The following is a 25,632-nucleotide window of genomic DNA, read 5'->3' on the forward strand; positions in this document are numbered from 1 at the left end:
TCTGGGTTGTACTTTACACGTTACCATTTATAAAATACTCTTCATGGATATTATTTACTTTAATCCCTGTAAGAAATTATTATGTGAATAATGGAGGAATTACTCTGGTAACAAAAGAAAACTACACGAATCAATCTTCTGCTTCAGGTAATGATGGAGTCATACAGAACCTCCCACCTTAAATAACTAAAAAACATGGGAAATTGGTTTTCAAATAAAAATATTATTTGGGCAGTTACTCCAGTTTTCTCCAAAGTAATTTATTTACCAGACTTTAAAAAAAATGTTGTCAAGAGGAAAAAAAAATCCTACAGGAGCAGCCAAGCTTCTCATTGCTTCTAGTGGCTCCCTGGGACCCTGACCGGTAATAAGCAGTCAGGTGTGTCTATGGGGGCAGGACAATGAAGCCCAGGGTGAACTGGGAGAAGGAAAAGAAGTGGAGAACTAGCTAGATACTGGACAACAAGCAGCGCAGGACAGCGTTTCTTAAGAAAAGAGAAACTAATTACGTGAATTCTACAATTATTCTAATTAATGCCTGGAAAGAGGCTACAGCACAGAAAAGAAAAATCTAACCAGAGCCCAGCAATCTGCCTGAGTGAAGGACACAGAGTTCAACATTTGAAGAGGCCAATCCACAGGCAGAATACCAGAGAAGAACTATACACAGACACTCAGAGATGCATTCAAATCTTTAGCTGAATACTCATTTGAGTGCGGATGTGAGGAAACTCTCCAACACTGTAAAAACATCATCATATAGAAGCAGGCAGAACCATTCCAGCACACAGGCTGAACAGTTCAAGAAGCCTCACAATACATGGAGTCCAGGATGAATATGCTGAAGACACTCTGCCCTTAGTGATGGAGTCAAATCAACCCTAGACTAAAGCCCTCTCTGGCCTTCCCAACAAAACCCAAAAGAAAGTCTGAAAAAGGATCAAACTGTTCCAAATTTAAATAATTCCAATCCTCAAATTGATACATAAAATAAATCCAGCAGTCAACAATCCAAAATTCAACATGTCTGTCATCCAATAAAAAGATTACCAGGCATGGAAATCAGGAAAACACAATTCATACTAAAGATAAAAATCAATCAATAGAAACAGATTCAGAAATGACACCAAAGACAGTTTATAGAGTGCACTGAAACAGCTATTACAGACTTGTTTCATGTGGTCAGAAGACAGGAGAGTACTTGTATGTTAGGAGATACATGGAGGACATCAGAAAGACTCCATATGAGCCTACAGAGATGAAAATTAAAATATCTGAGCAGAAAAATATATTAGATGGGATAAGAACACATCAGACACTACAGACAAAAGACTACTGCACTTGAAGATATAGCAATAAAATTATCCAAAACGAAACACAAAGATAGAGGTAGGAAGGAAGGAAGGAAGGAAGGAAAGATTATCAGTGATCTGTGAGGCAATTTCAAATGGCCAAATATATGTGTAATTGGAATTACAGAAGAAAAGGAAGAGGAGTAGATAGGAAAAATGTTTGAAAAAATAATAGCTAAACATTTTAAAATTTTAATTAAAAATATGAACTCAAAGATCCAAAAATTCCAGTGAATCCCAAGCAAACTAAAAACTAGCAGTGATCTGTGGTAATTAATAGAGTATCCAAAATGTAATGTATAGGAGTGAAATTGACATTCTGAGATTTGATGATTGTTTATAGCCCTTGTATCTACTGTTGAGGAACAGTGTTTTTTTTTTCTTTCCTCATAGTATTTGTTGAAACTTAGTTACTGTAAGGTTAATCTTATGAGTATAAAGTTAATTGGAAATAGATCTTTGTAAAAGTAAGGATGGAAATAGGAGAGAGAGAAGGAAAAAGGGTGGCAATGCAGACAGGAGGACCACAGGGTGGAAAGAACCACTCTATTCCTAAATTTGTATATATGAACTGCATGAGGTCTGTATAACTTAAATAAAATTAAAAAATAAAATCTAGCAGTGGAGAGAAAATCTGAAAATCTGCTAGCAGAAAAAAATGATATTGTGTACAGAGGAACAGAGGTAAGATTGACAGGGGACTTCTTCCCGGAAACAAGGCGAGCCAGAGGACGGCAGAATAGCACATTGTAAGAATGTGAAAGAAAAACACTGTCAACCTAGAATTCTATACCCCTCAAAATTACCTTTGAAAAAGAAAAGATGAAATAAAGAATCTTAAGACACACAATAACGGAAAGAATTCATCAACATAAAATCAGCAACACAAGAAAAGTCGAAGGAAGTACTCTAGGCAGAATATGGTACCAGACAGAAATACTGACCTATGAAACAGAATGAAGAGCACATTAATGGTAAATCTGTGGGGAAATATAAAAGAAGAATTTTTCTTCTGGCTTAAAAAATTTCAATAAAATATCTAAGATATGGAATAAACCCAAATGTCCATCAATAGATGACTTGATAAAGAAATTATGGCATAAATACACTATGGAATATTACTCAGTGGTAAAAAAATAAAAATGAAATCCTGTCTTTTGTAACAAAATGTATGCAACTGGAAGCCATTATACTTAGTGAAATTAGCCAGTCCCAAAAAGACAAGTACCATATGTTTTCCCTGATTTGTGGTAACTAATAGAGTATCTAAAATGTAGTGTATAGGACTGAAACGGACATTTTGAGATCTGATGATTGTTTGCGGCCCTTATCTCTACTGCCGAGGAACAGTGTTTTTTTTTTGTCTCATTAAAAAAATTTCATTAAAAGATAATTGTTTACAGCACAAACAAAAACCGATGTATCATGGGATTTGTAACATATGTAGATGTAAATCTATGACACGATAGCAGAAAGGCTTAGAGAGAAGAAATGAAAGTATACCAGTGTGTGGTACATATACTCTACATGAAGAGGTATAACATTACTGAAAGCTAGATTATGATAAATTAAAGTATAAAGTGTAGTATAAAGCCTAATGCAACTGCTTAAACATACAACTAAGTAAAACCAAAAAGATAAAATGACATAATTACAAATTACCTAAAAGAAGGAAGAAAATGTGGGTGAGGATGGGGGGGGGGACACATGTGATAAGCAGGAAAAAAATGACAAGATGGTAGATTTAAATATCACCATATCAATAATCACACTAAACATAAATGGCTTAAACACCTCAATTAAAAGAGTGTCAGACTGAATAAAAAAGCAAGTACCAACTATATGCAGTATATATTTACTTTGAGTATAAAAACAGTTAAAAGTAAGAGGATAGAAAGAAATGTTCCAAGCTAATATTAACAAATGAAAGGTGAAGTAACTATATTAGTTTCATTCAAGATAGATGTTAAAGCAAACAGGATTACCAAGAATAAAAGAGGGCTATTTCTGAATGATAAATGGACCAATTTACCAAGAAGATTTAAGAATCCTAAACATTTATGTACCTAATAAAAGAGCTTCATAATGCAAAAGGAAAACCTTACAAAACTGAAAAGAGAAACAGGCAAATCTATAAATATAGTTTGAGACTGCAACATTTCTCACTCCATAATTGATAGAATCAGTAGACAGAAAATCAGTAAGAACATGGGAAATTCAAACACACTATCAAATGACTTGACCTAACTGACATTTATAGAACACACTCTCAGTATGTACACAAGATCAACTTAACATAGCCTGATGCATAAAATAATAAAAGTATTCAAATCATACCAAGTATTCTCTAACTGCAAAAGAATTAAATCCGATTTCAAGAATCAAAAGGTAGAAATATATTTAAATCAAGATTGCATGTATAATAATTGTTATTTTATTATCCTAGGTAATAGGTACAGTATTACCTTAGAAACTTAAAAAATAAAAGTTTTGGGGTCTCACTCCAAACTTCCTGAATCAGAAGCTCTGGAAGTGAGGCTCAACAATCTGACAGACCCTCAGTTGATTTTAATGCACTCTGAAGTTTGAAAACCTGAGCTCTGCAATACCCTATCCAGTGAGGCAGAGACCAGAATCTCCATGACTAGTGCCTGGCATCACTATTTGTATGAAGTGACCCTGCAAGACTTTAATTAGCAGCCAGGTTTACAACCATCTGCACTATGCCAGATGTTTCCATCATCCAAATCATCTGGGACCTGCTGCTGTCCTCTAACTGTTCAAATTCCCCCATCATTAGGATGGGACTCTAAAGTGGCCTATCTGGCCTTTCTTCATCTCAGGACACAAACACTGACTCCACAAGATTTAAGAGCACCTTCTGATTCCCAATACATGCCCTAATTTGGAAGCTGGATACTTCCAACCTCAGTCCCTACTTGGCCAATTTCCTCCAGTTAGCTCCTTTTCGGTGTATTAAGGTTCAACCATATGAAATTTCTAATAATTGTTTCTGGACCTATAAAGATAGCAATTTAATGTGGATTGCACTAGCTCATTAGAGAAGCCTTGTTTCTCCTTTGTATTTTTATATATCTTCTTTTTGTATATGCTGTATATTGTATTTATAAAAAAAAAAAGTGTGTGTGTGGAAGACTCCACAATTCTATCTGGGCTACCAGGAAGTCAACAAAGGGTGTGATGATTATTAGTGGGAAAAGTGGCCTACATGAAGGTCAAGTAATGTCCATATTTTTCATTGAAAAAAAGTTTCAAATAACGAAAATGTTGTTGAAACAAATTATTGGTATTCAAGATCTAAATTAAACACCAGACTAAGATTATTTTTACGAAGACAGACAGTAAAGGCTACCTAAAAAAAGTGGATAAAAAGTGTACAAGAAACAAAGACAAATTTAAAACTTAAAGAAAAATTAAAAAGAGAAATCCTCCATACTAAAACAACAAATCTATCATGAAGACTTAGTTATGCAGCAGGTTAAGCTACCCCTGCAGTGCCTGCATCCAGATGGGTGCCAGTTTGAGTTCTGGCTGCTCTACTTTCAATCCAACTCCCTGTTAATGTGCCTGGGAAAGCAGCAAAAGATGACCCAAGTCCTTGGGCCCCTGCATCCACGTGAGACCCAGATGGAGTTCCAGGCTCCTGGCTTCAGTCTCTCCTAGCCCCTGCCATTGTATCCATTTGGGGAATGAATCAGTAGATGGAAGATTGATTTTTCTCTTTCCCTCCCTACCTCTCTGTAACTCTGCCTTTCAAATAAATGAATCAATAAACCTTTAAAAAAGACTTAGTTATCTAAAACATACGTATCTTAACATGGATAAAAGAGTTTTGAAAACAGAAACTAAGTATATTGAGAATTCATGCTGAGAGAAAGATAAAAAGAAACAATCAAAAGAACAGTAATTCTTTTGGTTTTGCTAATTTAAAGGCTTTTTTTAATCTTCTCACAGTCATTTTTATATATCATTTTTGATGTGTTGGATCAGTGCCCTGCTTATGAATCTACACTCTTAGTCTAATCTGTCTCACTGAAAACAGGTTATCTTGGTTCCTTTTCTAGTATTGACAAGCCTAAGGAATAACTTTGGCTAGCTTCCTGAATTTTTGTATGTGATATTCTTGCCTACAAGTCAAAACCAAATAATAATAATTGATGTCATACCATAGATACATATGTGGCAAGTTTGCTCATGTTATTTCATAATATTAGCTAATGTTAGTTGAGTCTAGAATCTTGGATGTATAAAGAGCTTGAAGACAGTGTCTGTAGCCCAATCTTCTCATTGTACCAGGGGAAAAAATTAAGGTCCCCAATAAGTCATGCAAATGCCCCCAGTCCTCCTGTAGAGAGCAAAAGAACTGGAACAGAATTCTGGTTTCCAGACAGCTCACATGATGTTCTTTCTAAAAAAGCAATATATTCCTACATTGAAAACTTAAGAGGCAGAGGCAGAGGTGGAGGGAAGGAGAGAGGGAGGGAGGGAAGGAGGAAGAAAGAGAAGAATCTTGAAGAAAATAGTGAATTTTAGAAAACAGAACAAGCAAAAATCTTAGCTAAAAATTAAATTAGAAAGAGAGTACAATGTTTCATAGAACACTCTGAATAAGAAAGGCTACTGAGGCCGGTGCCGCGGCTCACTAGGCTAATCCTCCGCCTAGCGGCGCCGGCACACTGGGTTCTAGTCCCGGTCGGGGCGCCGGATTCTGTCCCGGTTGCCCCTCTTCCAGGCCAGCCCTCTGCTGTGGCCAGGGAATGCAGTGGAGGATGGCCCAGGTGCTTGGGCCCTGCACCCCATGGGAGACCAGGAAAAGCACCTGGCTCCTGGCTCCTGCCATCGGATCAGCGCGGTGCGCCGGCCGCAGCGCGCCGGCCGCGGCGGCCATTGGAGGGTGAACCAACGGCAAAAGGAAGACCTTTCTCTCTGTCTCTCTCTCTCACTGTCCACTCTGCCTGTCAAAAAAATAAAAAAAAAAATAAAAAAATAAAAAAATAAAAAAATAAAAAAATAAGAAAGGCTACTGAGTCTGGTGTAACTCTGAAGTGCCATCTTCTTGATTAAATTTCTCAGTGAAAATGTTAAGGGTTAGACAGTCCCATAGTGCTACAACCAGACATCATGATGACCATAGACATTTAAATGCTCAAAACTTTGTTGAACAAATGGAGGAATGAATGATGAGTTCCCCTAACTGCTGAACCCCATACTTCACTACATTACAAGAAAAGAATTTCTCACTTTCTCTTGACACAGAGAATTTACTTCTACTCCTACTCTATGTCCTAGATTAAATAACCATTAGTTCCTTCTAAAATCATGAGAGACTACTAAACCAAACCACGGAAACACCAAGATACAGACACCAGACTACAAGTTTTATAATAACAAATATTATCAGTAGAAAATCTCATCTATAATTTCCTGTAAAGGATATGATTATTACACAGATTAAGCAAGACCAAAGAGAATAAACACTTCAGCATGACAGGAACTTATTAGAGTAAATCTGCAGAAACGCTAAGTGATCGATTAGTCTGAAACTATGACAATTACCCTGCATTTCAAAGCTCTTACAGATAAGCCAGGAACTGGAAGGGTATTCCAAAACAGATGATGAACCAACTGTGACATACAACAAGAAACAGGCCAGTCTTTCAAGAGGATGTTGAAACAAGTTCATATAAAAGCACACTCGAATTTTTCAAATCAATTTAAGCTTCTTCCTTCAATCTAGAGTCTTTCTTTTCTAACATCAAAAGAATCAGATTTTGGTGACTTAAAAGAAAGCTCTCTAGGTTTTTCACACCTGAATATTTTCACAGTCAAACAAAGAAATACACAGGAACATGAAAGCTCAACCTCCCCAAAAACAACCAACTTGAAACGTGATCAGAATTCAAGGCGTGTAATGCTACGTCAGCTTCATTATAGTTGACTTTTAACAATTCCTTTCTTTTGAGTGACTAAATTAACTGGGATTTTAACATAAACTATTTAAAATAAAATTAGCAAATTATGAAACATAGTTTTCAAAAATTAAACGAATTTAATTAAAAATTTTTAAATTCTATTGTTTTTAAAGTGCCTCAAAGTAAGACTTAATCACTACTGGGATTACTGATTGCATATAGCAGTTTATGTCATATGATAAATCACTATACTGTGTGCTCTTTTAGTGTTTGGGTAAAATGAAAAATGGTAAGTGCTGTTCAGCATAATAGATAGGTACGATTTAAAAAATTCTTGCGGCTGTTTAACCTAGTGGTTATATTGCCTATGTCCCACATTAGAGTATCTGGGTTCAACTGACTCTGTCTCCTAGCTCCAGTTTCCTGCTAATGCAGATCGTGGGAAGCAGTGGTGATGGCTCACAAAACTGGGTTCCTCCCAGCCATGTGGGAAGCTTCCATTGAGTTCCCAGTTCCAGACTGGCTCAGATCCTGCTTTAGTTGGCATATGAAGAGTGACGAGTAGATGGGAGCTTTCTCTGTCTGTCTCTCCCTCTGTTTTTCAAATAAAGAAAAAATTTAATTTTTTAAAAAAATTTAATTCTTTTAAACTGAAATCATTTATATAGAAATTTCTTGCTTTATCTGACCAACTCTTTGATGAATGTCAAGTTCTATTTACATTTCAACTGTAATGAATGAGAAAACAAATATGTATTCCTTGGTATCTTATCTGTGCACACTTCCTAAGTTGAGACAATATTTATTTACCTACTGCAAATGCCCCAAATGTTTGCACTATGCATCTGTTCACGGAATCACTAAGAGTATAACATCATCCATAAAGTGTTGATTTCTGCTATGGTTAGAGTTCTTCTAATTTGTCCTATTCTTATTTCCAGGAACATAGTGGTGAAAATGACACAAATGTCTCCTATGTCAAGTGACCATATAATTTATCATCCATACTGGGCCACCTTGCAAAGGAAGAGTGTAGAAGAGTGTATTATAAATAATTAGGCCAGGACCACAGATGCAAGCTGGGCTGTCTAAGGCAAATCTAGATATATGATCACCATCATCTTTCTCCTTACAGTTGAATCAACATCACAAGTTTTTTTTTTTTTTTTTTTTTTTTTTTTTTTGTGAAGTTCTCTGAGAGTGTCTCAGAAAGGTCTCTCATGAAAAGAGCCTGTTGGTTTCATGTCCTTGGGTCTCCCTGTTCCTACCCTTCCACAGTGTCATACACCCTCACTTACCTGACCACCATGTCCTTGGGTCCAGCATTAACGGTGCAAATCCCATCTTCACAGTGTTTTCCCACCAGGCTGTGGGCATGCAGGTGGATATTTTTTCCATTTGTGACCAACTGAACAATAACCTTTGCAGGTCCAATATATTTGCAGATCTATATAAGAAGCACATTTCAAAAGTTAGCATATCTGTTAGCAACATGGGAAAATGTCTATGATAAACCAATCAAAAACATGACACAAAATTATAACCGCACATATATATGACCACAGCTCTATTTTTCAAAGTATGTGATGAACAAATGACAGGATGGAATTTAATCAAAGTGTTAATGGTCACTGTTTTTTTGTGGTAGGAAGAAAAGTCTCCAGGAAGAAGGCTATTTAACATACAATATGCCTTGTTCAAGTTGGGAGAACACATATTGGCAGATGCTGGGCTATCATTTGGAGCACTCTCTTCCTACTAACCATTTAGTAGGTCCATTTTCCTCTGTACCCTCACCACAAGTTTTGGTTACAAAAGTCAGAGAAACGGTCAATGAGAAGGGAACTGGTGGTTGATGGAAACCAAGAGAAAGAAGGAGGTGAGCAGACACTGCATCCTAACGCTGTGCCATGTGGTCAAGCAGGAGAGCTCTGCCCAGGAACCGCATTCTAAAGGTTGGCCATGGATGCTCAAGCCCACAGGCCTGGGCTGCAATCACTGTCTGTTAAGATACTTGAAGCTTCAGCAGCCTCCTCTGTCATGATCTCTAATAATGAAGCTACATATTCTCAGGTTTCTTCTGTCGCTTAAATTTAAAAAACTACTCTTCTTAAGTGCAAAGCCTTAGGTTTCATACTTGTTCAGCTCTTGTTTTATAACATCAGATTTTTTTTATTTAAGGTAATTTATATTTTTCAAAAATTTATTTATTTATGTTTGAGAGGGAGCGAGAAGGAGGGAGGGAGAGAGGGAGGGAGAAGAGAGAGAGAGAGAACAAGTGCTTTCATCTGCTGATTCACTCCTCAAATGCCTGCAATGGCTGGGGCTGGGGTCAGGCCCTAACCAGGAGTGGGAACTCTATCCAGTATTCCCATGTAGGTGGCAGGGACTCAAGTACTTGAGCCATTACCTCCTGCCTCTCAGGGTGCACATTAACAGGAAGCTGAAAGCTAGAGCACAGCTGGGATTAGAACCCAGGGACTCTGAGATAAAGGTGTCCCAACCAGTGTTTTAACTGCCAGATCAAACACCTGTCCTGATTTCTGTATCTTTAAAAACAGCAATAAAAATGAAATAGCACAGGAACAATGACATATTAAACAAAAAGAGCATGAACACCCTTTCTCCTCTAGTTGGTGGTCTAGCCCCCTATAATAAATCAGATTCTATTCTTGAGACAGTTCCTACATGAAAATCACACTGACAGAAAAGACCCAGTGGCCTTATTTTTACCCTCCTGCATCCAGTTAAGTCAGAACCCAGTGATAAATTCAGTTAAATTGTTAGAAATTCACCATATTTCTGCAAGTCCTTTTGCTATAAATTTGAGGGAGAACCTACACTTGTTAATATTATAGAACTTGGAGGGGGGAGAGACTCCTTTTCAATTAGCCTGATTCTACTACAGATATCCACAGGATTCATATTCCACATGAGGCAGGGTTTTGGCAGGATTTTCTCCCAATCTAATCCACCTCTTATACAAGAGTTGACAAGTTGGTCAAAGTTGGGTTTGTTTTGCCACAGGGCTTTGAGGGGACAGAGATTTTCCCGTGAGCAAAGTACAGACTTCTCTAATCAACCAGGCAGCTCTGGAGGAAGCTTCAGGGCCTCTCCGCCTGTGTGTTGCTGCAGAGCTGCTGCAAAGGGGTTTGCGTCTGAATCCTCTCACACCCTGCCCTGGGTTGAATGACGCCAACAAAATTCATGTTAAAATTTAATCCCCACCGTGAGGTATTAAGAAGGTGGAAACTCAATCCAACTGTACTATTTGAAGGTGGGCTCTTTGGGAGGCAATTAAAGTTAAATGAAGTGGGAAGGGAGGCGGAGAGGGCAGCTAAATAGACGGCACTGAGGCTTCATCTGAAGGGGAGGAGACGCCTGAGCCAGGAAGGGCTGTTGTGCCACGCGATGCCGCATGCCGCCTCATGGCTGTGCGCAGAGTCCCCATCAGCTAGAAGGACCTCACCAGAGGTGGCTGCCTAATCCTGAACTTCCCAGCCTTCAGAACCTTTATTCTCTACACTGTGGTATTCAGTAATAGCGACAGAAAACAGACTAAGACACACTCCTTCTCAAGGAGCAGAGCCACCAGCAGGAATCACCTCCAGTCCTTGTACAGCAAGCTAATTACAAACACTTGATTTTGACCACCTCTAACTATGAATAAATAATTTCCAAAACAGGCTGTAATGCTTAAAAGCACCTGGGCATAAAGCTAACTACGAATGAGTGCTTTCCCTTTTGCACCAGGTAGAATGATTTTGTGCTTAAGTGCAGGATGGGGAATGAGAAGTTCTGGGTTTACTCTAATGTTGGCTTTTGTCCCCACATACTGATGCCAGCTCCATGCCTAGGTGTGGATATCTGAGCTGTCTTTGTTAATGGACAAATGAAAGATCCCTAAGGACACCTTCTAATTTCACTTTTAAGTGACAGCCTGGCAATGCAACAGGGTAAGGGGTGATGCAATGCTTCACTTGGGTGAAATCAGGTGGGTGTTCCACATAAGCAGGACCCCAGAAGGAATCCTGTGATTAAAGCCCAATTGCTGGCTGGTGCCGTGGCTCACTAGGCTAATCCTCTGCCTGCGGCACCGGCACACCAGGTTCTAGTCCCGGTCGGGGTGCTGGATTCTGTCCCGCTTGCTCCTCTTCCAGTCCAGCTCTCTGCTGTGGCCCAGGAGGGCAGTGGAGGATGGCCCAAGTGCTTGGGCCCTGCACCCGCATGGGAGACCAGGAGAAGTACCTGGCTCCTGGCTTCAGATCAGCGCGGTGTGCCGGCCGCAGCGGTCACTGGGGGTGGACCAACGGACAAGGAAGATCTTTCTCTCTGTCTCTCTCTCACTGTCCACTCTGTCAAAAAAATTAAATTTAAAAAAAAAAAAAAAAAGCCCAATTGCTGGGGCCGGTGCTGTTGCATAGCAGGTAAAGCCACCACCTGTGGCACTGGCATCCCATATGGGTGCTGGTTCAAGTCCCAGATGCTCCACTTCTGATACAGCTCCCTGCTAATGCACTTGGGAAAGCCGTGGAAGACAGCCCAAGTGCTTGGGCCCCTGTACCCATGTGGATGATCCAGAAGAAGCTGCAGTCTCCTGGCTTTGGATCAGCCCAGCTCTAGCCATTGTGCCATTTGGGGAGTGAACCAGTGGATGGAAGATATTGCTGTCTATCTCTAACTCTCCTTTCAAATTAACAAACAAATCTTTAAAAAAAAAAAAAAAAAAAGCCCAACTGCTGGGGCCGATGTGTGTGGCTCAACAGATTAAGGTACAGTCTGCAGTATCAGTATCCCATATGGATGCCACTTTGAGTCCCAGCTGTTCCACTTCTGATCTGACTCCTTGCTAATGTGCCTGGGAAAGCAATGGAGGATGCTCCAAGTCCTTGGGCTCCTGCATCCATGTGGGAGACCTGGAGGAGGCTCCTGGCTTCACCCTGGCCCCTGGTCATTGCAATCATTTAGGGAGTGAACAAGTAGATGGAAGATCTCTCTCTCTCGGTCTTTCTCTCCAACTCTGCCTTTCAAATAAATAAATTTTTTTAAAAAAAAAAAAAGCCTAATTTTTTTGGCTATTTGGACCCTCCTTTGTGGCTGCCATGAAGGAATTAGTCACTGGCACCGAAGGAAGAAGGTAGGAGGTGTCCTCAAGAAGTGCTCACATATTTTTCTTACTTTATGACTGAAGGATTCCAGAATGAGGAACTGCGTGGTCTCTGAGGTAAAGGATCTGAAAAATTTGCTAGTGACTAATGTGCTGTTTGATCCATGTGAACGAGTCCAAGTCAGCATGGCATCATCTGGTTTTTACACAGACCACAGGACTACAACAGGGAGGCCCCTGGGTTTTGTGGACTTTCCAAAACACTGACTGAAAGAAGAAAGCTGAAGTGTGGAGACAGAAAAAACCAAGAGCATCTGCAAGCTCTATGGCACATGCAGACAGCGGCACTCTACTCTGGGGAAGGCCATGCCTTGTAAAATGGCATGATGACTGCAGCTGTTTGCAGCTGATGAGGAAATTCATCTGTTCTATGGGGAATTTAATTCCACTTATTTGGCCTACTTTTCACTTCTTTGAATAGTGCTTTCCTTGAAAACTAGTTTTTAGAGAACAACTGTATCTGTCAGAAAGGTTTATCTGAAGGGAGCTGAACATGGCAAACACTTGAACATTAATGGCTAAACATGTTACGGCTTTCAATTATAGCAAAGCAGAAAAAGTAGTAGACTGAGTAATCAGCTACCCAAGGACACTGTAAGACCACAGACTTAAGGGGAAGGCAGCTCCACTGTTTACTGGCTGTGTGATCTGTTTCCTCATCTGTAAAAGGGTTGTGCTGAGGACCAAGTACTTTACTGCAATGTAAAGTCTTTAGATTGGCCCTCAGCTAATAATAGTTGTGCCCTTGGACAAGTGTTTATTATCTTACAATTTTTTTAAAAGATTTATTTATTTGAGAGCAGAGTTACAGACAGAGGGAGGGAGAGACAGAGATCTTACATCCGCTGGTTCACTCCCCAGATGGATGGCTGCAATGGCTGGAGCTGGGCTGAAGTAAGGAGTCAGGAGCTCCCCCCAGGTCTTCTACGTAGGTGCAGGGGCCCAAGCACTTGAGCCATCCTCTACTGCTTTCCCAGGACACAAGCAGAGAGCTGGATCACAAGTGGAGCAGCCGGAACTAGAACTGGCACCCACATGGGATGCCAGTGCTGCAGGCGGAACTTTAGCCTAGTATGCCACTGTGCTGGCTCCCTATTTACTTTTTTTAAGATATTGTCTTATTTTAAGAGATCATTTGCATTTTCTTCTGTTACCAACTGAAGATATCCAACCATTTGCTGATATTTGCTTATTATTTAGCATTCAAAGCATTAAATGATCATTTTTATCCTCAATCCTTAGTGCTACTGTATTCCTGAGATTTGAGACTATTCAACTTTCTCATGAAGAAAAGGAAACCTAGGCATAAACCTTCATATCATCCAACTGCTAGTCCTGCAACAGTTTTTACTGATATGTGGGCAGTTTACAAAGTGAGCAGAGAGATAGCAACAACAGTGACTGTGGAGTGGCTGGTTTTTTAAGCCAAGAGTTAGGGTCCTTGATCTACCGCTCAATCCATTTCAAGATCTGATTTCTGTGATCCTCTAGTTCTTCTGATTTATGGCTGGACAGCTGAAATACAATTTCTTCTTTGTAGGGTGCTATGGCTTCTTCATAAAGAACTTGAGAAATCTTACACTGAATACTGTCATTTAGTTTCTTCTCACTATAACCCCTTGTTTCAAGTCTTTTGTACAGCATATCTTCTTCAGCACAGTAATGATATGAAACCAGTGTCCAAAGAAACAATCTTAGCCATGGTAATCACCACCTTCTCTCATTTAGTTATTTAACTCATTAGCTACTCTATCTTCATCTAAAATGGGACAATTATACTTTTCAGCATGGCCATCATCGAACTCCCCTACTTGAGGCAAATCATTCACATTAATGTATTTCAATCCTGATCCTGCGTAGTGTGGTTTTTCCAACCACTGGTGTACCTAGTCACATGTGACATGCTTCCATTGCAAGATCGGTGGCAGAGGCGCTACTTGGGTTCATGCTCTTCTTACCTGCTATTGTAACGTATTCTTTTACCTATAGATCTTTAAATAATACAAATGCCTTAATATGATTTTTTTGCCTTAATATAATTTTTAAAAATCCTCCCTAAAAGCAGGTCAGTGGGAAAAACAACTGATTCAGGCCACTTCTATTCCGAGGATAAGTCTTCTTCCCAGAATGCCATACTTTATTGGGCTTTGCTAATTTCTAGTAGTAATTACGTGATTACAGTAACTGCTTTTACTCTTGAGGTGTGCAGGATTTCTTGGCTTCCTTGATGAAATTTAAAACTTTCTTCTAGGAGCTTTATGACTCAACACCTACAGAAGACCACAGTCTAGATCCGCTTTTTGAAAAAGCAGAAACCAAGGGTCTCATAATACTGATTTTAGTCAAATCACCTTTGTCTATTTAAAGTAACTCTGCCAGGCTGTGGCAAAGTATATTCTGGTTCTTCAAAGCTGGTAAAAAGAAGTGCTCCATAATTTTCTAGGAACCAGATGTGACATGTCCAGTTGACTCTGGGGAAATGTGGCCAAAGTACCGCGGCAGAACGTGGAGTCAATATGAATGTGAGGTGCGGCACATGCAGTAGTCCCTTTCTGTTTAGCTTTTCTTATGAAGTGAGGATGATGATGCTGATGAAGCTCAGGAGGAGGGGGCAAATCTACAATTTTCAAACAGAAATCTACCCCAGGTTTACTTGTGCACCTGACTTTGTTCTTTGCTGCAGAAAGCCGCGGAACAATGTGGTTAAGTCTGAGAGCTCAGATGCCAGGCTCACTTACTAGCTAGGTCAACAGTGAGAGACGGTTAATTGCCTTGGAGTTCTGTTTCATCTTCGTGATTTTTTTTTTCCTGTTTCATCTTTGAAATGAGAGCGATGATACACTTGTTATCACTGGATTGTTTTTAGGATTAAATCAGTTAATACAGTGCTTGACATCTAAAGGGATTAGCAATCATAAATATAAATTCTCTTTCCTATCCAGGCTATTGCCTCACTAATAACCAAAATGTATCCACTGACCCAATGACTAATAAGCCTTTGTTCCAGCTACTGTCGTATTAGGGAGTGAAGAGATATTCTGGGAGTGCAAAACAGATCTGTTCCTTGTTAAAGGAATTAAAGAGAAGGACTGATATTAATCAGATAATCTCAGAAAAAAATATAAAAGCTTACAAAGGTGATACATGTAATAGAGATTGGACCTGGCTGAGGAGTCAGAAAAAGCTACCCAGGGGAGAATGAAGGCCAAGATCTAGCGAGTAGAAATTTAACAGGGAAGGTGGTGGGTACAGACAAAATGCGTGAATCTAGTAGGAAGGGGCTGGGCAGGGGCAAGGGTTGAGGGTCCTCCAGGTAGAAAGATGAGCAAGCACAAGGGCTCTGAGATGCAGGTCCTGTGCACGACCTCCTGTTAGATCCAGTCATATCTCAGAAGGGGCTCCTACCTCTGGGGTTGCTTCTTTCCTTCCCTATTGAGAACCACTCATTCTTTAAGGGGAAGAACTATCTCTGAACATTCCAAGACACCCTCCTCACCGCTTTAGTCCACTAAGCACCACTATTTTTTTTAAAAGATTCATTTTGCTTATTTGAGAGAGAGAGAGAGAGAGAGAGAGAGATCTTCCATCCACTGGTTCACTCTCCAGATGGCTGCAATGGTTAGGACTGAGTCAGACTGAAGCCAGGAGCCAGGAGTTTCTTCCAAGTCTCCCACGTGGGTACAGAGTCCCAAGCACTTGGGCTATCTTCTGCTGCTGTCTCAGGCACATGAGCAGAGAGCAGTATAGGAAGTGGAGCAGCCTGGATTTGAACCAGCACCAATAGGGGAAGCTGGTATCACAGGTGGCAGCGTTCCCTGCTACACCATGATGCTGGCTAAACACACCTGTTTTTAACAAGGATGCTTATTTGAATTCTTAAGGACATTTTCATGCTCTTTTTTTTGTTCTTTGGAAATAGACCATTAATTATTTTCTTTCTTTCTTTTTTTAACTTTTATTTAATAAACATAAATTTCCAAAGTACAGCTTTTGGATTACAGTGGCTTCCCCACCCCCCATAACTTCCCTCCCACCCACAACCTTTGCATCTCCCGCTCCCTCTCCCATCCCATTCACATCAAGATTCATTTTCATTTATCTTTATATACAGAAGATCAGTTTAGTATATATTAAGTAAAGCTTTCAACAGTTTGCACCCACACAGAAACACAAAGTATAAAGTACTGTTTGAGTACTAGTTATAGTATTAATTCACATTGTACAACACATTAAGGACAGAGATCCTACAAGGGGAGTAAGTGCACAGTGACTCCTGTTGTTGACTTAACAACTGACACTCTTGTTTATGGCGTCAGTAATCACCCTAGGCTCTTGTCATGAGTTGCTAAGGCTATGGAAGCCTTTTGAGTTCACCAACTCTGATCATATTTAGACAAGGTCATAGTCAAAGTGGAAGTTCTCTCCTCCCTGCAGAGAAAGATACCTCCTTCTTTGATAGCCTGTTCTTTCCACTGGAATCTCACTTGCAGAGATCTTTCATTTAGGTGTTTTTTTTGTTTGTTTGTTTTGCCAGAGTGTCTTGGCTTTCCATGCCTAAAATACTCTCATGGGCTCTTCAGCCGGACCTGAATGCCTTAAGGGCTGATTCTGCGGCCAGAGTAAGCACCACTATTGTCCCATGTTTGGGAATGTGCTTGGTAGGGACAGTGCATGAAAACCAGTCACAACTTACTCCAAAAGAAGATGGAAAACCAACTGGCAGCTAAAGGGTTATTGCCTCCCTTCTCTTGTTTTTAAATGCCCAAGGTACATACATCCATTCTTCCTAACTTACTGTGTTTTATGGAAGGGAAAGGAAGATGCTAACTCAGCCAGTCCCCTCAAAAGCCCCTTGGGGTTGGTACTGGCACCCCATTCCACAGCTTAGGAGGATGAAGTGCAATGCAGTGACTGGACAGTTTTTTGAACCCGAGTCTAATTCCATAGTCCACTTAAATTTTCCATTACCCTGTGCCATCATGTGGCTTGATCATTTTTCCTTTATATATATATTCAGTCTCAATGATTTGTAGGTCTAGTTCATCTATAATAGTGTTGGTACTAGACAGCTGTTCCTGAGAAACCTGTTTGTTTGGTTTGTTGGTGTGTTTTGTCAGAAAGAAAGGCTCAGAGATAGTTGTGAGAAGTGGCAAAGTGTGCTTTTCCATTTGCAAGGTTCCTTTGTAAAAAAAAAAATGCCACATGAACATGCGTTCATTCTTTTTTGTTGGCTTGCAAGTTAGATTATAAGGCAACAAGAACAAAAAAAAATTGTTATTTAGTATTTGAGCAACCAGAATATACGGACTATGTTTTACTAAACAAGATGGTTCAGAACCACACCTAACACAGTTTCTGGTATAGGAAGATACTTATACTTGGTAAGGTCAGTCTCTTCCTTGAAGGCAGGGAACTCTCACATTGATCTAATCTGGGATCAGCTCTTGTGGCCTTACACAAGTTAGATAACCTCTCTGAGCCTCAAGCCCAACATTTACAAAAGGGACCAACAATGTGACACCAGAGGGCTATTATGAAGACAGGACAGTGTCTCGTATATATAGGTACCATAGCAGTACCAATTTCATTCCTTCTCTTTTATTTGTAAATGCTTCCAGACCTCCCAGTGATTCTGGGAGGTAGGCAGGGTTGGCACCATTGTTCTTATTTTGCAGATAAGAAAATGCAAGTTAAGATGGACTAAGTAACAAGTAACATAACCTAAAGTCACAATGCCAAAATACAGAGGACTTTAGAATTCATTCTTAGTTTTCTGCATATCAGTATGTGTTTGCAATAAGGTATGGAATGACATGAAAATATTCTGACCATTCACTGTTGGTGACACAGTTATATTTCCAGGAGTGCTCATGCATTTGCACTAATTCACTGACATTCTTTTACTCTGCTTAGAACCCTACTTGATTAATAGCACAGATAGTTCAAGATGCAAGGCTGGCATTAGAACACATTGACACCTCACAGTGAAATGCACTACGATGGTCTCATCAACCACACAGAGAAGGTGAGTAACGTCTCCTCTACGTGCAGTTCTACTCTGAAAGTGTGATTTTTTTTTTCTGTTGTGCTTTGATCTTGTGTTTCCTTTCTTCAAATTTAATTTTAATTTTTACTTTTACCCTATAAAATATAGCTGCTTACACATCATCCTTCTTTTAGAAAATACACTCTACATAATACAGTGTTGCTTACTACAAGACTTGCTGGGGACTTGTACTTCAACCATTGTCATTATCTCAATAACAAATTACAACTAAATCCTTACCTTTGCATGGCTTAATCACTCATAATTACAAACATATGGAAGGACTATATAGTTTGTAATTTATGAATGAATTATGTTAGACATGCCTCTCTCTCTCTCTCTCTCTCTCTCTCTCTCTCTCTATATATATATATATATATATATGCCTGTTTCTGCCACATGGGTATATTCTTATCAGAAAATAAAGTTTAAAGTAGTATTCTGGAGCCATTTCTTTTCTAAGCTTCTTAGTCTCCCCACTACACTGCTGCAGGCATTCTCAAATTCTTTATACCACTCAGACCCTCCCTCACCCTCCTTGCTCCTCTCCCTCTACAATGCCTTTCCATCCTAAAGTGGAGTCTTTACAATGATTTACGAGGTCCTAGGTGATCCAACCCCGCCTTCCCCCATTTCTTCTCTGACCTTGTTTCTTACTATCTTGTGCAGCCACATCAGCCTCTCACTGCTCTTGAACCTAAGCTCCCACCAGGCACCTTTTGCGTTGGCATGTCCTCTGTCTAGAATACTCTTTCCCAGGATATTTGCATTGTCTCACACCTATATCAACTGCCATTCTCAGGAAGGCTTTCACTGACCATGCTAAGCCTACCTAAACTTTTTACCACTCACATTCCTTCCTTTCTTGCTCCTCTAACTACTTTGTTTTTCTCTATACTATTTAATATACTACATATTTATGTATTTGGATTATTGCTTATCTTCTCCAATAGAATGGAAATTCTGTGAGAGTGGCGATATTGATTTCTTCCCTGCCAAAGCCCCAGCACCTAGAATAATGACTGTCATATTGCTGGCATTCAAGATAGTGCATAATTTAATGAGTGTACAATTAAATAAGATATGATTAAATGTTATTTATGGAAGGCAATTTACTGAAATATAAAGAGATGAGGGGGGAATTAAGGTTACTATGTTCTTTGCATTTTGTTTTTGTAAACATGACTAGATAGATTGGGCCCAGTGCCGTGGCTCACTCGACTAATCCTCCGCCTGAGGTGCCGGCATCCCACATGAGTGCTGGTTTATATCTTGGCTGCTCCTCTTCTGATCCAGCTCTCTGCTGTGGCCCGGGAAGGCAGTGGAGGATGATGGCCCAAGTGCTTGGGCCCTCGCACCCGTATGGGAGACCAGGAGGAAGCACCTGGCTCCTGGGTTCAGATGGGCGCAGCGCCGGCCGTAACGGCCATTTTGGGGGTAAACCAATGGAAGGAAGACCTTTCTGTCTCTCTGTAACTCTACTTGTCAAATAAAAAAAAAAAAAAAAAAAAAAAAGACTAGATCTAGAAGTATCCTCCTCAATAGCGTATGTATTTAAATTAGAATGTGAAGAATGTGATTATCATATACCAGAACAGAACACTAGCCTAAGTCAGTAGAAGGGTGTCTGACTGTGGGCTCTGGCTGCTGTACTGCACCTGCAGTATAGGAAGGGGGCTCTAATATCTAAGAGGTAGAAATTCTAGCAGTTATGGGAGGGTGGAAGAAGGTGACTATTGATCATGACAGCAGTTCTCCTCTTACAGTCCAGCATATGCTTGTCCTCCCCTCTTCACACTGTTACTGTGTCTTCCGTATGGCATTCTCCACCTTGGACAGAGCACAACTTAACCATTTCCTCTATGCCTGGTCCTGTTATTTCCCTCGGGGAACCAGGATTCACATTTCTGATCCACCCTAATTCCACAGCCCTTCACTCTTCAAATGAGAGGGCCCTTCTCTGCTGTTCACTCTGGTGACAGACAGGAATAACCACCCCACAAGATCTTCTCAGGACATGATGCAGAGCCACACCTCCAAGATCTCAACCTAATGGATTCTCCTTCAATAAAGACCCCTGGCTTTGGGGCCAGACAGACCTGACTCTCAATCCTGTTCCTCCCAGGACTAGAAGGATGATCCTGGGCAAGCTACTTAGCCTTCCTGCCTTGTTGTCTCATCTATCAGACGTGAACACAAACACATTATCTCTGAATTTACATGAGGATGAAAGCAGGGGATTTTAAGTGTCTGGTACAGTGCTTGATACAGACCAGGCACAAAGTAAGTGACAGCAATTCTCATCTCTCTCTTCCTGCCTGGCAGCTATCAGAAGTTGAGCTTTCCTCTGACTTTAGTCAGCAGGTAGAGTCCACTGTGGGAGAGTTCCTTTAAAACTCTCTGCTCCTTACTATTCCTGAGGTTCAAAACATCCCTGTTACTTCACATGCCCTCTGCTAATTCAGAGAAATAGTCTGTTCCCTTTACCAGGACTAACCACTCTGTTTTTTTACCTTTACTCTTTATTCCAGACCTCCCTGATTTATTCTCCCTCCTGCTCTAAAGGATCCCTTCCCATAGTCCACAGGCCTTCTCTTCCTCTTTATTCTAGAAAAATCCCTTTCATGATAGTGATGATGACAACTGCAAAGGTTGTATTTACTGAAACCTATGAGCCAGACATTATACCAAGAAATGTCAAACTGTTCTTTCATCTGATCTTCTCTATAAACTAGTGAGAGAAGTTCCTCAAGTATACTTATACCCACTTGAATGCCACTCTCTTCACTCCCTTCCATGTATGCAAGAAAAACCTCTAATCACCAACGCTAAGCCACCTACTGTAGCCCTTTGCAAATTAACTAATTCCCTTATTCTTCAAGTGACAAAGCACTTAAAGGTCATGACTGACCCATGTTTCTAAACCCACTGACCATTTTTTAGTCTTCATCACATGGGGCCTCTCTGAAGCATGGCATGTGTTTCCATTCCCTCCTGGAAACTTCCCCTCCCATTCCTCTGTCTGCTTTTGCTGAGGCACTCTTCCTGCTCTCCAAAGACAGACTTAACCACAGATGATCCTTGGTCCACTTCTGCCCTTTACCACAGCTATGCCCACGGCACTCTTACCCGTTCTCCTGCACTGAACTGTCTACTCCACACAGATGACTCCTACAATGAAAGCTCACGTTCTCACCTTGCTTTTAAGCATGTGTGACATTTCCTGCTGACTGCAAGGCACCTTTCTGTCTACCACACCTTTATAGTTCAGTGTGCCCAGGACTGAACTAATGTCCATCCTTCTCAAACCAACCCCACCTCCTGTTAACAGAATTACTGCCTTCTAAGTAACTGCACTGGAACCTTCCCATCATCTTGGATCCCTTGCTGTTTCTTGTCTTCTACACTTAATCAGTATTCCAATTTCAGCCAAGTATTCTCAAAATTTCTCCATTTGGTCCTTTCCTCTAGTCTCTTGCCTTGGTTTCTATTTCAGCTTCCATTCTTAGTGTCACTCATGAAATTCTTTCAAATGGTGTCCTTGGGTCTTTCCCTTGCAATACCCTTTCGCAGATGGCAAGTGGATTCCTAAAGCACATATTGATTATGATATATCATTCCTACCTAAAAGCTTCTATTGCCTGCCCATTTTCTCAATAAGTACATTCTAAATTCTTTCATGGTTTAATATTATAACACTTTTTTTTTTTAGCCTTATTACCACCTGCTCCTTTCATGTACCCTTGATTCCAGCAGAATTACTCATTCCCCACTCAACCTCAGAGCCTTCTATTTTTGAGGCTTTGCTGCTGAATGTTCTGCTTCGGTTGTTTCCTCTAGTTAAAACTATGCTTTATGCCTACTTTTCTCTCAAGATCCAGCCCCAGTGCTGGATTTCCTAAAATCCTACTACAATCACCCCCAACTAGTCAACTCTGAGAAGTTTATTTTTACCCTAGAGCCATGAGGCCATTTACGATTTCATTCAAAAATATTTTATTCAGTAATTTCTCCAGGGCACTCACAGGTACTAGTCATACCTTGGTGACTAAAACAAGCATGCTATTCCCATTTTTCAGGTAATCAAGGACATAAATTAGTTCCTCTTTTAAATTAATGCCTTTTTTTTAAAGGGTCAACCATATAACTATTTCTCCAATCTCCACTGCAAAACTAGTACCTACTTAATTGATATTTGTTAAGGAAACAAGAGAAAACTGAATAAGTGGGTAAGTCACTAACTCTGGGTTGCGTGGAGGGAGAAGTGAGCCGAACAGTGGTGAGTGGCTCCTTGCTGCATCAAGAAATGATGCTGAGAGCAGGCCCACCAGGCTATGTCACTTCAAGGTCAGAAGGGATAACTGTCATATGGCAAGATTTGTCTCACTAGTTTATGTCTAAGGGATGCCTGGGGAATTTCTGAAAAGTCCTAGAAAAGCTAAGTATGTGAAGCAAAGTAAGCTGTGAGATTTTGTTAACTTCTTGGAATGAAAATCAATTAGGAGCACCTAACCCTGGCACAATTCTTGTTTCTAAGAGGATTATTTTTGAAGTCCTGTACTCTCTTAGGCTTTTTCATTTATAAAAAATAACTTTAATTTACAGGGAGACCAGCTGCAGAGATGCTAAAACATTATTGATTTTTTACAAATTCAACTCTCAGGTAGAATTCAGCCCTGAGATAATTCCCAACTGTGCTGGGGCCTGGCCCACTCGGTAGGGTGGGTGAAAAAACAACCATCAAGGTTTGGTTCTAGGTAAAACAGAAGTGAGACTGGGAGGAGGAGAAGTGCTGCCTTGGCTGAAGCCCTGTGTAATCTGGACAACTCATCTCCCATCTACCACCAGCATAGCCGCAAGATGTGGGCTTGTTATGCCAGCATCCCTGAGACCGTTGGTCACTTTCCCTCTAGACAACAGTCCCAAGTCTTACGGTCATTTTAGCTTCTAAGTCACTGAAGAAATATCCCAGGATTTCTCTTAATGCACCTTAATAGGAAAATACTTGTTTTACTTTAACCTACCAAAAGTTGTAGTATATTTTCAAGTGTGACTCCAGGTTTGGAGAAAACAAGAGGGACAACAGCACATTATATAGATTCTGAATATTTTTCACATAATATAACTGCCTCAAAATCCTAAAATTTTGAGAATGTATAAAATTCCCATTTTGGTATCATGGGAGAATGTTCTCCATCATACAAAAAGATTTATATACAGCATGTCTTTTCCTGAATGTGGCATTTTATTAAGCTTAACTTTTCTCAAAAACTTACACATGTTATCTATTCACTTAGAGGCCCGGCCTGAAGCATACAAGTTCCAGATGAGAAAATCTGGCAGAGTTTCAGGAGGTGGCCAGAGTCCTCCTCACCAGCTATTGCTGTGATCTTGCTTAAGTTATTTAACCTCTTTGGGCTCTTAATCCTTCACTTGTAGAATCACTAATGTCTAATGTGTCTTCCAGCTCTAAAACTCTATGATTCCTAGCCATACGCACTGATACACAGGACAACACCCAAAGATCACATTTTCAAACAGGGAAAAAAAAAGGTTAACATCACAGAATTTCTGAGTTGGAAGGAACTTTATAGGTAAACTTAGTTTTAAAATCGTGAACATTTGAAATACATTGTACCACAATTACAAACTAAGAAAACACACAATCAACACTCAAATTACCTGTTGCAATGGAACTTCTGATAGCATGGAAAATCAAAATTTAGAGACAAAGAAAAACCTTTATGTTAGGCAAAGATTTCAAGTTTTGTTATTAAAATCGAGACTGAGTACCCAAAGCATTTGTTTTTACTATATCCAAGGAGGGTCCTATCCTGGGTGGTTAAAAGCTGATGATAACGAACTGTCTGTTCTAGGTAGGGGAGATGTCAGAAATGCTTCATTTACCCAGATGGGGAAGGAAAAGAGACCAGCAAAATATAATGAGCACTCTTAATCTAAAATTTTTTTTTTAAATCCTTATAAATAACAAATAATTAGAGAGGCTGGAACACATGTTAAATACAATTGAAGTATGCCCAAAATAAAAATTTTAGGCTTCTGATTATTTACACTCTGGAAACAGAAATTATTAATATAGGTTTCTAAGATTCTTTTAAAGTGGGTAAGTGTTTTTTTTTGTTTGTTTGTTTTTTTTTTTTTGACAGGCAGAGTGGACAGTGAGAGAGAGAGACAGAGAGAAAGGTCTTCCTTTGCCGTTGGTTCACCCTCCAATGGCCGCCGCGGCTGGCGCGCTGCGGCCGGCGCACGGCGCTGATCCGATGGCAGGAGCCAGGAGCCAGGTGCTTTTCCTGGTCTCCCATGGGGTGCAGGGCCCAAGCACCTGGGCCATCCTCCACTGCACTCCCTGGCCACAGCAGAGAGCTGGCCTGGAAGAGGGGCAACCGGGACAGAATCCGGCGCCCCGACCGGGACTAGAACCCGGTGTGCCGGCGCCGCTAGGCGGAGGATTAGCCTAGTGAGCCGCGGCGCCGGCGGTAAGTGGTTTTAATATTTTTCAATAAATTGTTTTTGACCCAAACTTATTTGAGATGCTTATCTTTGTGATATCCAATTTTTTTTAGGATTAACTATCTCTGATTTCTTTCTTAAAGGCATATAATCACCCTCATGTTTTTATTTTTTTGTTTTTGTTTAGAAACTTATTCTATCAGCTTCACTCAAACCCTCCAGTTAGAAAAGCAATTAGGCTCTTATTGATTGAAACAACTTTGAAACATGATTCTGTGTAGAATTAAATTTGTACTCTAGTAAATATAGCTGCCTTGCACAAGAATCTGGACCACTTTGGGAAGAAGACAATTAGCTGCTCTTTTCTTCAGAAGGAAAGTACATAAGGTAAAGAGCATTTCAACTATTCTTCTGTGATTTCCTGTGGAAAACCCCTACTAAATTAGGAGAATTACAAGTGAGCAGAACTGGGAAATTTTGTCTGATTTCTTGGTGCTACTTTATTGGTCATGCTACACCCCAGACACTAATATGAGCAAAGAGAAAAGTCAGTGTAAGTGTCAGACTGAGGTTAACCAAAATATTGTACCATCTGCTATAATGATGTGAATAAAAGTAGGAATGGGGAAACACCAGATGTTTAACACATTCTAGGATAACGTC

The 25,632-nt window shown here is 40.1% G+C and overlaps 1 protein-coding gene and 1 pseudogene across 4 annotated transcripts in view; both read right to left on the reverse strand.

Annotated features, from left to right (window-relative positions):
- The window catches only part of NFKB1 (nuclear factor kappa B subunit 1), a 131,497-nt gene that overhangs the window by 46,562 nt on the left and 59,303 nt on the right, over positions 1 to 25,632 (reverse strand). For 3 of the 4 annotated variants that reach the window (XM_051819546.2, XM_051819545.2, XM_070047832.1), the window contains one exon: positions 8,584 to 8,732. In XM_051819546.2, the coding sequence (XP_051675506.2) occupies positions 8,584 to 8,732 (149 nt within the window). Of the gene's footprint in view, positions 1 to 8,583; positions 8,733 to 24,180; positions 24,223 to 25,632 lie in introns of those variants that run through there. The other variant, XM_051819547.2, reaches the window with a different exon arrangement.
- On the reverse strand, positions 12,023 to 14,529 carry LOC138843521 (adenylate kinase isoenzyme 6-like; annotated as a pseudogene).

The sequence above is a fragment of the Oryctolagus cuniculus genome, chromosome 8 (genome assembly GCF_964237555.1).
Source record: "Oryctolagus cuniculus chromosome 8, mOryCun1.1, whole genome shotgun sequence".
Taxonomy (NCBI): domain Eukaryota; kingdom Metazoa; phylum Chordata; class Mammalia; order Lagomorpha; family Leporidae; genus Oryctolagus; species Oryctolagus cuniculus.